The sequence below is a fragment of the Arachis ipaensis genome, chromosome B08 (genome assembly GCF_000816755.2).
Source record: "Arachis ipaensis cultivar K30076 chromosome B08, Araip1.1, whole genome shotgun sequence".
Lineage (NCBI taxonomy): Eukaryota > Viridiplantae > Streptophyta > Magnoliopsida > Fabales > Fabaceae > Arachis > Arachis ipaensis.
This window is the reverse complement of record NC_029792.2, coordinates 11,746,443-11,758,370: the sequence shown is the minus strand read 5'-3', so window position 1 is coordinate 11,758,370 and position 11,928 is coordinate 11,746,443. Positions and strand designations below refer to the sequence as shown.

The following is an 11,928-nucleotide window of genomic DNA, read 5'->3' as shown; positions in this document are numbered from 1 at the left end:
ATACCCCAAAAGAAAAAAAAAGGAAAAAGGAAGGGAAGGGGAGAGCCGAGAGGAGAAGAGGGGAGGGAGGCGCACCGGCGTTGCTGGGCCTCGCCGCCGCCATCACGTCCTCACCGAGCCCTGGAGGAAAACCGCGCCACCACATGCAGCCATCACCGCCGTGCCGCATCGCTGCTTCGCCGCCGTTCATGCTTCTGTCACTGTCAGAACCGCACGCCGCCGTTGGAAGCATTTTCATCGTCGCCGTTAATGGAGCTTGGTGAACAGTGGGAAGACACGCAAGGAAGGAGAAGCCTTCGCCGTCGCGCCTTGTGCTTCCAGCTTCGTCGCACCTCATCATCATCATCGCTGCCGGACCTCCGTGTCGCACCAGCGCCGCGAGTTACTATCGAGCCACCACAAACAGGACCCGATGCGAAGAGAGAGAACAGAGACGCGAAGGAGAGGTGGCTGCGGGTCACTGTCTTCGAAGCTTCCGTCGTCACCGTGCAGAGCCGCCGCCATTGTCATCATCACGGGCTGCTGTTGCTGCGCGTGTGATCATCGCCGCCTCTGGGTCCGTCACCGTCGAGGCTGGTCGCGGGCAGAAGAAGGAGAAGAGACCTCCGTCACTGCCGAGCCAAACGCAGGAGAGAGAAGGAGCCCGCGGGAGAGGAGCTTGTTACCGCCGCTTCTGCCGTCGGAGAACACCTCTGCTGCCACTGAGATCTGTCGCCGGTAAGGTTTTAAGTTGGCTTTTGTTTCCTTTAAATTTCTGGGAGCATAATCATTGCTGCATGTTTGTTTCAGTCGCCGTTGCCGGAGTTCTGGTCGCCGCTGCCGTTCGAGGTGGCTGCCGCCAAACCGGTTCAGCGACCGCCGCTATTTCATTTTCTTAGTTCGGTAAGTATTTATGTCTCGGGAACCCATGTTAATAATCTATTATGTTTGGTCATAAACTCTGAGGTTCTGGTAACGTAGGGTCGTGTTTTGAGCGTTGCACGTCGCTTTTAAGTTGCTGTGGGTGCTGCGAAAGTGATCAGGGGCCGAGTTTGCGGTTGCTATTGGTTTCGGGTTAAGAGAAACGGTTTCGTTGACGCGTTTTGAGTTATGGTTTCGACGAGTTGAGGTAGGGGTTTTTCTTAAAATATATTTTATATTACAGAGTTGTGATAAATAGATATTGATGCAAAGAGATTTACTTCTGTGATTATATTTGTCTTATGGATGTGATGGTTTGTTGGACTGAATTATTAGGTGCTTGATTGCGTAAGTGGTGTGTGGTTGTGGTTAAAAACCGGTTTGGAATATCATTTACTTGATTATTAAGAAAGGTGAATTTTATTAGTTTTAGAGTTTACTTAGTAATATAAATGAAACGATCTTGGAAATAATTTGAGATATGAAAATAAATTGATTCTGGGAGCGGTTTGATTGTGAGTTGGTTTGATTTTATGAATGATTTAATATTTGAGCTGATTCGACTTTAAAAAGAGTTTTATTGTTAGAATTGGTTGATTTGAAAATAATTTGACATTGGAACTGGTTCAATTCTGGAAAATGTTTGAGATTTGGAAATGGTTGAGAAAAGGTTTGAGAGATGTTTGGATGGGACCCGAAAAGGGTGGCAGTGTCCGAGTTTTAGAGGAGATGCTGCCGAAATTTTATAAAATTGAAAGTTTTATTTAAAGTAATTAATTAAAAAGATTTGTTTTTAAGTATTATACGTTTTAAGATTGATTTGTCTATCAAAGAAAGAATTTTGTTTTGGAATTGAGATTGTTAACGAACAGAATGAAAAAGAGGATGATGAGGATTTTATTTGAAATATGGCTTTGAAATGAACTTGGAAATGAGATTTGGATTGATGAATGATTATGATGTTGATAATGTTGAGATGTGAACTTTGAATTATTCACATGGCTTATGAATTTGAAATATCTGAGATACGAGGTTCCTTGGATTAAGTGCCGTGGCTTGCCACCACGTGTACCAGGTTGAAAACTCGATACTCTGTTGACCCTACAATGTAAGTGTGTGACCGGGCACTATATAAATTCCCGGGAATGTTTCCCCCATTGAGTAATATTGATTATTTGAGAAAATGCTATGCATAGACTCTTGGGGATGCACGTCGGGGGACAGTCTAAGTACAATTCAGACTTGTCGGGTTGGCTGAATAACCGACAGATGAGCCTCATCAGCCATAGGACAGGCATGCATCATATCCATTTGTATGCTTTGCTTGAGTTTGAACTTGTTTTGGTTTGCCTAATTGCTAAACTGTTCGTAACTGCTACTTGAACTATTTGCTGTAACTGCTGCCTACTTGTGCTTTCCTTGTCTGCCCTGCCTGTGTTTGTCCTGGCGTGCTACATTTGAGATTGAACTTTGGTGCTGAATTAATGATTGTGTTGTTTGATTGCGTGGTTGGTTTCTGATTGAGATTTTCTTATAAGAAAGGAAAGGTTTCAAATTTCTAAAAGATTAAACATTGTTTCTTTGAAAAGGTTTTAAACGATTACCTATTGGTTTTTTTAAAAGATTCATAAGGCAATGATAATCACTGAGCTTGAAAACAGTTTTCCTATTAAATATCTCCTTATGACAACTTTGAAACTCCATGGTGAGACTGTGTGGTTAGGTTCTCACCCCCTACAGCTTTACTTTTTCAGGAACCAGAAGAAGAAGCTTTAAGAGAAGTTATACTGCGTTCGGTTTATATGTTGTTGAATTAATTAGATTATTTTCTTCTCTCGTCTTTGTTATTACAATTTTGTAAGAGGGATAAGAGTTGTATGTTTTATATATATATATATAAGGAGTCTTGTATATGAATCTATGCCTGCTTGTATTTTTCTTAAGATAAAGTATTTATTTCCGGTTTTTAAAGGAATCAGTGATACAGTATCGAGTCACAGGCTCCTATTTTAATATTTAGTATGTAAAGTAGTCGTAATACTTCTTTCTATCAGAGAAGCGCAGCCGGAAGTGTGACTTCTGATAGTGAAGGTGTTACATTATGGTATCAGAGCGGTCTTTCCTGTAGAGCCTTGGGAATGGACTGATTATGCTTCAATTACATACTCTGAGAGTCTGTCATGTAGTAGGTCTTGTTTGAATAACGAGAATTAGAGTTTTTATGCACATGACGGTCTATTTGGTAATGCCATTAGTCTTGCATTGCATAATTTCTGGTATTAAGTTTGGCCGGCTTAGCACTAGAGAATTATGTATATGGAAGCACCAATGGGTTATCATACACAATATGCGAGTCATAAATAATGCGAATTGCGGGTTCTGGGAACATTAGGAATTAATTTTTGAGGTTACTCGGTTAGATGTCTTGAACTCTGCGAATATCACGTATCTTATTCCTGCTTTGTATTCTCTAAGGTTCTTGCCTGCGATACTTTTCTTGGAAAGTGATCAGATTATCTTTCAATCCTACTCTCTTGTTCACGTACGCCCTTGTTTGATCCTGACTACATATGCCTGTTTAAAATCCTTGGTGTATTTACATTCTTTATTTAGGCACTTCCTCTTGAATCATGTATTCTTTGATATACATTTGAATCTGTTTTGATGCAGTACACCTTTTTAATTTCATATTTCGAGTCCTTTGTAAACAAATTGTAATTTAGTTTTCCTCTTATTTGACGATAATTACAGTCATTCTTTAAATCTTAACAAAACTGCTTTTGATTTGAAATATACAACCACTTTTAATTTGATATATACTTCTTTATATAAACGTTGAAAGTTTCTTATACAGTTTAAAACTAAGTGTTTCCAATACCTCGCCTGTTTCTTCACTGATTTATGGAAAAGTATATATACTTTAAATACAATTTGATTTTCTAACAATTTTATTACAATTTTTACGAATATTCTTATTTGATTATATATTTAGATATTTTCCAAAGAAAGGTTTTTATCTTTTCCGAGTTGGTTTTTGTTTGGTAAACTTCACCTATTTTATTTTTAATTTGAATTTGGTTTAGTATACTACATTGTTTATGTAATTGTTCTTTTAGAAAAAAAATGTTGGACTCATGTCTTTCTTCTTATGAATAGACCAATTTCTTTCTTAAGCTTTTCATTTCTGAGAATGTCATATTTGATTCTGTTTTTAATTGCTCTCTTACCTTTTTTTGAACGTCACCATTTGTCTTAATTTTTCATTTCTTCTGAATCTCATACTCATCCGAGTCAACTTGAATTCGTTTCCATCTAATGCACCATTTGTCCTTTTATTTGTCTTTTTTTAGTCAAAGATTTTTTTTTTTGAGAATTTTTTATTGATTAAGTTGCCTTTCCTGACGCGTTTTGTATTCCTTTGGACTAATTGAAAACTCATTTGATAATCCATGCCTAGTGAGTTCTTGTTTGAATTTCCTTGATTTAGAGATTCTTTCTTCCATGGGCTGATTTTCTTTTAAGTGCATCGCAATTTTTTTAAATGATTTTTGCGAGATGGTTATTCCAAGTATACTTTTAAAATTTTTTTAAAACCATTTTGATGAAGTTTTGAGTTCTTTTGAAGAAATTTAAGTTTTGAATCAACTTTTTAGGTTGTTGAGTTCCTTTTTAAGCTTTTCGTTTCTATGAGTGACATGTTTTATGAATCCAAATCAAAATCTTTTGATTTAAGTTCCTTTCTTAAAATGAATTAGTTTCTTTTTTAGCGCATGTTAATATTATTGAACATCCTTATAAAGTTGTGATTTTAAGTATATTATTGGAATTTTGTTTTAAACCTTTTTAAACAAGTTTTGATTTATTCTTATACAAAGTTGTCCCTGACTTTGAATTGCTTTACTTGAGCAGTGCCTCTCTTTGATGTGATTTGAACTTATTTTGGGGCGGTATAACCGTCTATTAAAGTTTTAATAAAATCGCTTTCAATTCAGCCTACACTCCTTTACCTTATACTCTGAAAATTTCTGTATGTGATTTAAACCTATTTGATTGTAATGCATCATCTTTTCTTTTATGAGTAAAACTTTATGTCAGGTTTTCTTCCAACAAGATTGTAGTTTTCATACATGCTTGAAAAAGAAGAGAAAATACAATTTTTCTCTTAGCCAAATTAATCTTTCCATTTACAAAGTTTGTGTAATCTATTTCCACTTAAATTTATATTGAAATAATGCCACATTTACGCTTTTATTAATCTTTTGAAGGATGTTTGTTACCCATTTTCTCTTTTAGAACATGAAATGATTTCTCCTTAAGTTTTCCATTCTTTACGAACAATACATTCGAGAATATTTTTAAACCATACTCTTGAGTTCTATAAACTTTGTCTTTGGTTTGGATATTCTTCTTCTCTAAACCTCATATTTCTTGATTCAGCTTGAATTCGTTTCAAAATACTGTGTTGTTTTTCATCTTATTGGTCCTATCGAATCTCTTCGACCCCAGAGTTACCCTTAAAGTTATCAGTTGATTCTCTTTCCAGCATTCTTCATTACTTGTTTATCCTTGTCTACTTGTGATTCAACAATTCTTTCAAATTCTCGCGAATATGGTTCTTGCTGCTTCTCTTTCTTTTCTAAGGTCTGTTATCCTTCTAAGTATACTCGAGATTAGTTTTGGTATCTTGTGTGACTGTTGGACTTAGAAAACGACACATTAATTCTTTAGGGTACGTTTGGTGGACGCAAAAAGTGAAACTTATAAACATACGACATCACAGGGAATTGTGGAACCTTGTTTTACGTGACATAGTTCTGTTGCTGTGGAACTTATGATCAGTAATAAGGTTTGCAAAGTGTTTAACGAAGTTAAGAACTGTCAGATGAGTTGCCCAATGAGATACGGTTGAAAATGGTGGAGATAAGTTATGTTGAAGTTTAAATAGTTGAATCTCTGAAGTTTGTATGAGATTAGTATGTGGACGTTAAGTACATCGTTTTAACCCCGGCAGGTTTCATAACCTTTTGACGCCTTGCCTTACCATCACATGTTTGAAAACATATCATCTTGTACATCAAGTCTATTTTGTAACTTCTGTTTGCATCACACTTATACCTTTTAATACCTTTATGCCATATGAAAATTCTAATATTTGAAATTATATGTATATATATACTAAGAATATTTGCCATTTCTTTAAATGCATTCAAGAGCAAAGTGATATGAAATCTCTTTTATTTTGTATCAAATTTCGAGGACGAAAATTTTTATATGGTGGGTAGGATGTAAGATCCATAATTTTTTATGGAAAATATCTTATTAAAAGAAATTAAATTAAGTTTTGATAATTAAATTAAAATTTTACTTAATCTCATAATTATTGAATAATTTTCTATATTTAAATTATACAATTTAACGGTTGTAAAAGAATAAGAATTTTATATGATTTAATCCTTTCCCCAACAACACACACACACAACAGAATCGACATACCCCAAAAGAAAAAAAATGAAAAAGGAAGGGAAGGGGAGAGCCGAGAGGAGAAGAGGGGAGGGAGGCGCACCGGCGTTGCTGGGCCTCGCCGCCGCCATCGCGTCCTCACCGAGCCCTGGAGGAAAATCGCGCCACCACATGCAGCCATCACCGCCGCGCCGCATCGCTACTCCGCCGCCGTTCACGCTTCTGTCACTGTCAGAACCGCACGCCGCCGTTGGAAGCATTTTCATCGTCGCCGTTAATGGAGCTTGGTGAACAGTGGGAAGACGCGCGAGGAAGGAGAAGCCTTCGCCGTCGCGCCTTGTGCTTCTAGCTTCGTCGCACCTCATCATCATCATCGCTGCCGGACCTCCGTGTCGCACCGGCGCCGCGAGTTACTATCGAGCCACCACAAACAGGACCCGATGCGAAGAGAGAGAACAGAGACACGAAGGAGAGGTGGATGCGGGTCACTGTCCTCGAAGCTTCCGTCGTCACCGTGCAGAGCCGCCGCCATCGTCATCATCACGGGCTGCTGCTGCTGCGCGTGTGATCATCGCCGCCTCTGGGTCCGTCACCATCGAGGCTGGTCGCGGGCAGAAGAAGGAGAAGAGACCTCCGTCACTACCGAGCCAAACTCAGGAGAGAGAAGGAGCCCGCGGGAGAGGAGCTTGTTACCGCCGCTTCTGCTGCCGGAGAACACCTCTGCTGCCACTGAGATCTGTCGCCGGTTAAGGTTTTAAGTTGGCTTTTGTTTCCTTTAAATTTCTGGGAGCTTAATCATCGCTGTATGTTTGTTTCAGTCGCCGTTGCCGGAGTTCTGGTCGCCGCTGCCGTTCGAGGTGGCTGCCGCCAAACCGGTTCAGCGACCGCCGCTGTTTCATTTTCTTAGTTCGGTAAGTATCTATGTCTCGGGAACCCGTGTTAATAATATGTTATGTTTGGTCATAAACTCTGAGGTTCTGGTAATGTAGGGTCGTGTTTTGAGTGTTGCACGTCGCTTTTAAGTTGCTGTGGGTGCTGCGAAAGTGATCAGGGGCCGAGTTTGCGGTTGCTATCGGTTTCGGGTTAAGAGAAATGGTTTTGTTGACGCGTTTTGAGTTATGGTTTCGACGAGTCGAGGTAGGGGTTTTTCTTAAAATCTATTTTATATTACAGAGTTGTGATAAATAGATATTGATGCAAAGAGATTTACTTCTGTGATTATATTTGTCTTATGGATGTGATGGTTTGTTGGACTGAATTATTGGGTGCTTGATTGCGTGAGTGGTGTGTGGTTGTGGTTAAAAACCGGTTTGGAATATCATTTACTTGATTATTAAGAAAGGTGAATTTTATTGGTTTTAGAGTTTACTTAGTAATATAAATGAAACGATTTTGGAAATAATTTGAGATATGAAAATAAATTGATTCTGGGAGCGGTTTGATTGTGAGTTGGTTTGATTTTATGAATGATTTAATATTTGAGCTGATTCGATTTTAAAAAGAGTTTTATTGTTAGAATTGGTTGATTTGAAAATAATTTGACATTGGAACTGGTTCAATTCTGGAAAATGTTTGAGATTTGGAAATGGTTGAGAAAAGGTTTGAGAGATGTTTGGATGGGACCCGAAAAGGGTGGCAGTGTCCGAGTTTTAGAGGAGATGCTGCCGAAATTTTATAAAATTGAAAGTTTTATTTAAAGTAATTAATTAAAAAGATTTGTTTTTAAGTATTATACATTTTAAGATTGATTTGTCTATCAAAGAAAGAATTTTGTTTTGGAATTGAGATTGTTAACGAACAGAATGAAAAAGAGGATGATGAAGATTTTATTTGAAATATGGCGTTGAAATGAACTTGGAAATGAGATTTTGGGGATGCACGTCGGGGGACAGTCTAAGTACAATTCAGACTTGTCGGGTTGGCTGAATAACCGACAGATGAGCCTCATCAGCCATAGGACAGGCATGCATCATATGCATTTGTATGCTTTGCTTGAGTTTGAACTTGTTTTGGTTTGCCTAATTGCTAAACTGTTTGTAACTGCTACTTGAACTATTTGCTGTAACTGCTTCCTTCTTGTGCTTTCCTTATCTGCCCTGCCTGTGTTTGTCCTGGCGTGCTACATTTGAGATTGAACTTTGGTGCTGAATTAATGATTGTGTTATTTGATTGCGTGGTTAGTTTCTGATTGAGATTTTCTTATAAGAAAGGAAATGTTTCGGATTTCTGAAAGATTAAAGATTGTTTCTTTGAAAAGGTTTTAAACGATTACCTATTGGTTTTTTTAAAAGATTCATAAGGCAATGATAAGATGAAGAAGCATTATGAAGAGTTATACTGCGTTTTGGTTTACATGATGTTATATTAATTAGATTATTTTTCCTCCCTCTTTTTTTTTTTTACAATTTTGTAAGAGGGATAGGAGTTTTATGTTTTATATATATATATATATATATATATATATATATATATATATATTATGAGATATTATGTAAGGAGTCTTGTATATGAATCTATGCCTGCTTGTATTTTTCTTAAGATAAAATATTTATTTCCAGTTTTTAAAGGAATCAGCGATACAATATCGAGTCACAGGCTCCTACTTTAATATTTAGTATGTAAAGTAGTCGTAATACTTCTTTCTATCAGAGAAGCGCAGCCGGAAGCGTGACTTCTGATAGTGAAGGTGTTACAAAAATGTTATTTTAGCATCTCTCCAGAAGTTTTATTTTAGCATCTCTTCGAAAAAAAAGTAGAATTTTCTCTAATGATAATAAAGAATTGTAATAATAGTCCTTAATTGACGTTAATGATAATAATTATCATAACCACTAATTTATTGTATCACTTCATTATCATTAGAGGCAATTTATGTAACGTATAAGACCTTTAAATTCAAGAAGGAACAAGCACAACTTTAGTACATCTGAAGCACAATTAGGAACTTCGAATTTAAGAGCAAAAATTACGAGTTTAGTACAATTGAAACTTTTTTAGTTTGATTTTAGTTGGGATAAGCCAAAGAAATTCACAATCAGTCGTAGTTATTATTTCAAGTAGTATGACATTTGAATTCAACCTTAACACAGAGTCTATGTCAGTAGTAGTTAAAAAAATTAAACAATAGACCAACTCATCTAACCAAGTTGTTCATAGTCAACCAATTTCTAAGAATATAAAAACCATAACAGAGATTATGAAGTATGAAATATCATTTGTATGTTCGTGATTATGCCATTCATAAATACACATAACATCTATAATTATATACAACTAACATCGAAAAATTAAATTAATATTTATTAGTTATTACATTTATGTACATATAGTTTTTAGTTATTACATAAGTAACACATAACATCCATGATTTTATATTAATAGTGTTCATACCCTATCCCAACGCTAAGGCCCAAGTCCAAACAAAAGGCTCAACCCAATGAATTGAGCCTCACCCTACACCGACCTACCCCTGAAGAAGTCAGTTCCTGCCACGACCTGCTCTAAAGAAGTCAGGGACGAAGATTAGCTGGCAGATAAACACTCATTCAAACGAGTAACTGCCCCTAAAATCTCTCAACCTACTTCCAGGAGCCATATCTCAACTTTTCTAAGATAAAGGGATGGTTATTCACCTTAAAAGGTGAAACTACTTCAATGGTGGTTATTGGTTCACTACTATAAATACACTGACACCCCTCAGGTATCTCTAAGTCCCAATACTCTCTAGACCTGCTCACACCCTTGCTGACTTAGGCATCGAAGTGTCTTTGCAGGTACCACCCCCCATTCACTCATACTCACAAGTCGGACGGAGGCCCCAAAGACGCGAACACGCTCGAAGGCTTCTTTCCTCACACGATTGGGCCAACCCAGCGAATCCAGCCCATTAATCTCCGATTACCCATCGTAACATTGGCACCGTTACCGGGGACCCGAGAGATCAACCAGTAATGGCGAATAATTCACCAGAGGATGGTCATACGACGTATGATTCCGAACAAGAAAATTTGGACACCGGAAACAATGACGCCGACCTGACCCTTCACCAGGGAGCCAACGACCAGCATAGAGAAGGCACCTCTGGGTTTAAAAATCTGAAGGTGAACTCCTCGGATGGACGCGAATCAGGAAAGGAAGGACCACCCCATGCAGCCGAGCTAATGGGGTTGGTCCATGGCCACCAAGGTCGTTTGGAATAGCTGGAACAGGAATTAGAATGACAACGAGAGGCGGAGCAAAATCTAAGGGAAGAGATAGAGCGACGAAAAGAGTTAGAAGAAAAACTCTTGAAGCTAGAATCCTCCCTTAGAAGCCGGAACTCCCGTGGCGACCGAGAAGAGTCGCCCCTAGGAGGAGAGGATCCATTCAGTGAGGACATAATGAGGGAAAAAGTTCCAAGAAACTTCAAAAGCCTCGATATGAACCTCTATGACGGAACTACAGATCCGAAGCATCATCTAAGCAACTTCAAAAGTCTGATATATCTAGCTGATGCTTCTGATGCAACTCGTGCAAAGCTTTCCCGACCACCCTGTCAAAAGCGGTGATGAAGTGGTTCGATAGCCTCCCTCCAAGGTCAGTTACCAGCTTTGAGTTCCTCTCGAAAAAGTTCTTAATGAGATTCTCCATCCAGAAGGATAAAGTAAAGCACGCACCGAGCCTCCTGGGAGTAAAGCAGGAGGTCGGAGAACCTTTACGGGACTACATGGAAAGGTTCAACAAAGCGTGCTTGGAGATTCAAGACCTACCCACTGAGGCAGTCATCATGGGGCTAGTAAATGGACTTAGAGAAGGTCCCTTCTTGCAATCCATATCAAAAAGGCACCCCACCTTCTTGAGTGATGTACAAGAAAGAGCAGAAAAGTACATCAACATGGAGGAGAATGCCAGACTACGAGAGCCGAGTTGGCGACTTGGACACCCCCACTCGATAAAAGAGAAAGAAAGAGAGCCCAAGAAAAAAGAGGAGGTCGGTCTCGACAGACTGAGGATATATCACTCTTATACTCCTCTAAAAGTCTCCATAGTGGATGTATACAGAGAAATCTACAATACTGAAAGATTGCCACCTCCTAGGCCCATCAAAAACAAAAAGGGAGGAAGCCGCAGCGAATACTGTGAGTACCATAAGATGTATGGTCACTCAACAAATGATTGCTACGACCTCAAAAATGTGATAGAAAAGCTGGCCAGAGAAGGCCGACTTGATAGATATCTCATGGAAAGGTCAGACAATCATGAGAAAAGAAAGCGAGATGACAGGGACAGAAGAGACCCACCACCACAAACTCCCGAGAGACACATACACATGATCTCGGGAGGATTTGCGGGAGGGGGACTCACCAAGTCATCTCGCAAGAGACACCTCAAGCGAGTTTACCAGGTTGGGAGCGAAACACCCGACCTCCCAACTAACTCATTTACAAAGGAGGATGGGCAAGGAGTAATCCCTAGACACGATGATCCAGTGGTGATAACCATGATCCTGGCAAATGCCCATCTCCACAGAACTCTAATAGAGCAAGGGAGTTCAGCAGACATCCTTTTTAAACCCGCGTTCGACAAACT

The 11,928-nt window shown here is 38.7% G+C and overlaps 2 protein-coding genes across 5 annotated transcripts; both read left to right on the top strand.

The window, feature by feature from the left end:
• LOC107612290 lies at window positions 7–2,765 on the top strand. 3 transcript variants are annotated; one of them, XM_016314072.2, is made up of 4 exons: window positions 7–717; window positions 790–882; window positions 961–1,108; window positions 2,655–2,765. In XM_016314072.2, exons 1-3 carry the CDS (start codon window positions 413–415, stop codon window positions 971–973), a joined length of 411 nt encoding a protein of 136 aa, XP_016169558.1. In that variant the 5' UTR covers window positions 7–412; the 3' UTR covers window positions 974–1,108; window positions 2,655–2,765. The 3 variants fall into 3 exon arrangements, with proteins under 3 accessions (XP_016169558.1, XP_020964548.1, XP_020964550.1); XM_021108889.1 differs by having other exon boundaries at window positions 2,641–2,762; XM_021108891.1 differs by having other exon boundaries at window positions 2,611–2,759.
• On the top strand, window positions 6,358–7,985 carry LOC107612533. Of its 2 annotated transcripts, none has more exons than XM_021108071.1 (3): window positions 6,358–7,105; window positions 7,179–7,271; window positions 7,443–7,985. In XM_021108071.1, the coding sequence occupies exons 1-3, from the start codon at window positions 6,801–6,803 to the stop codon at window positions 7,546–7,548; spliced, it is 504 nt and encodes a 167-aa protein (XP_020963730.1). In that variant the 5' UTR covers window positions 6,358–6,800; the 3' UTR covers window positions 7,549–7,985. The 2 variants fall into 2 exon arrangements, with proteins under 2 accessions (XP_020963730.1, XP_020963731.1); XM_021108072.1 differs by lacking the exon at window positions 7,443–7,985 and adding an exon at window positions 7,350–7,426.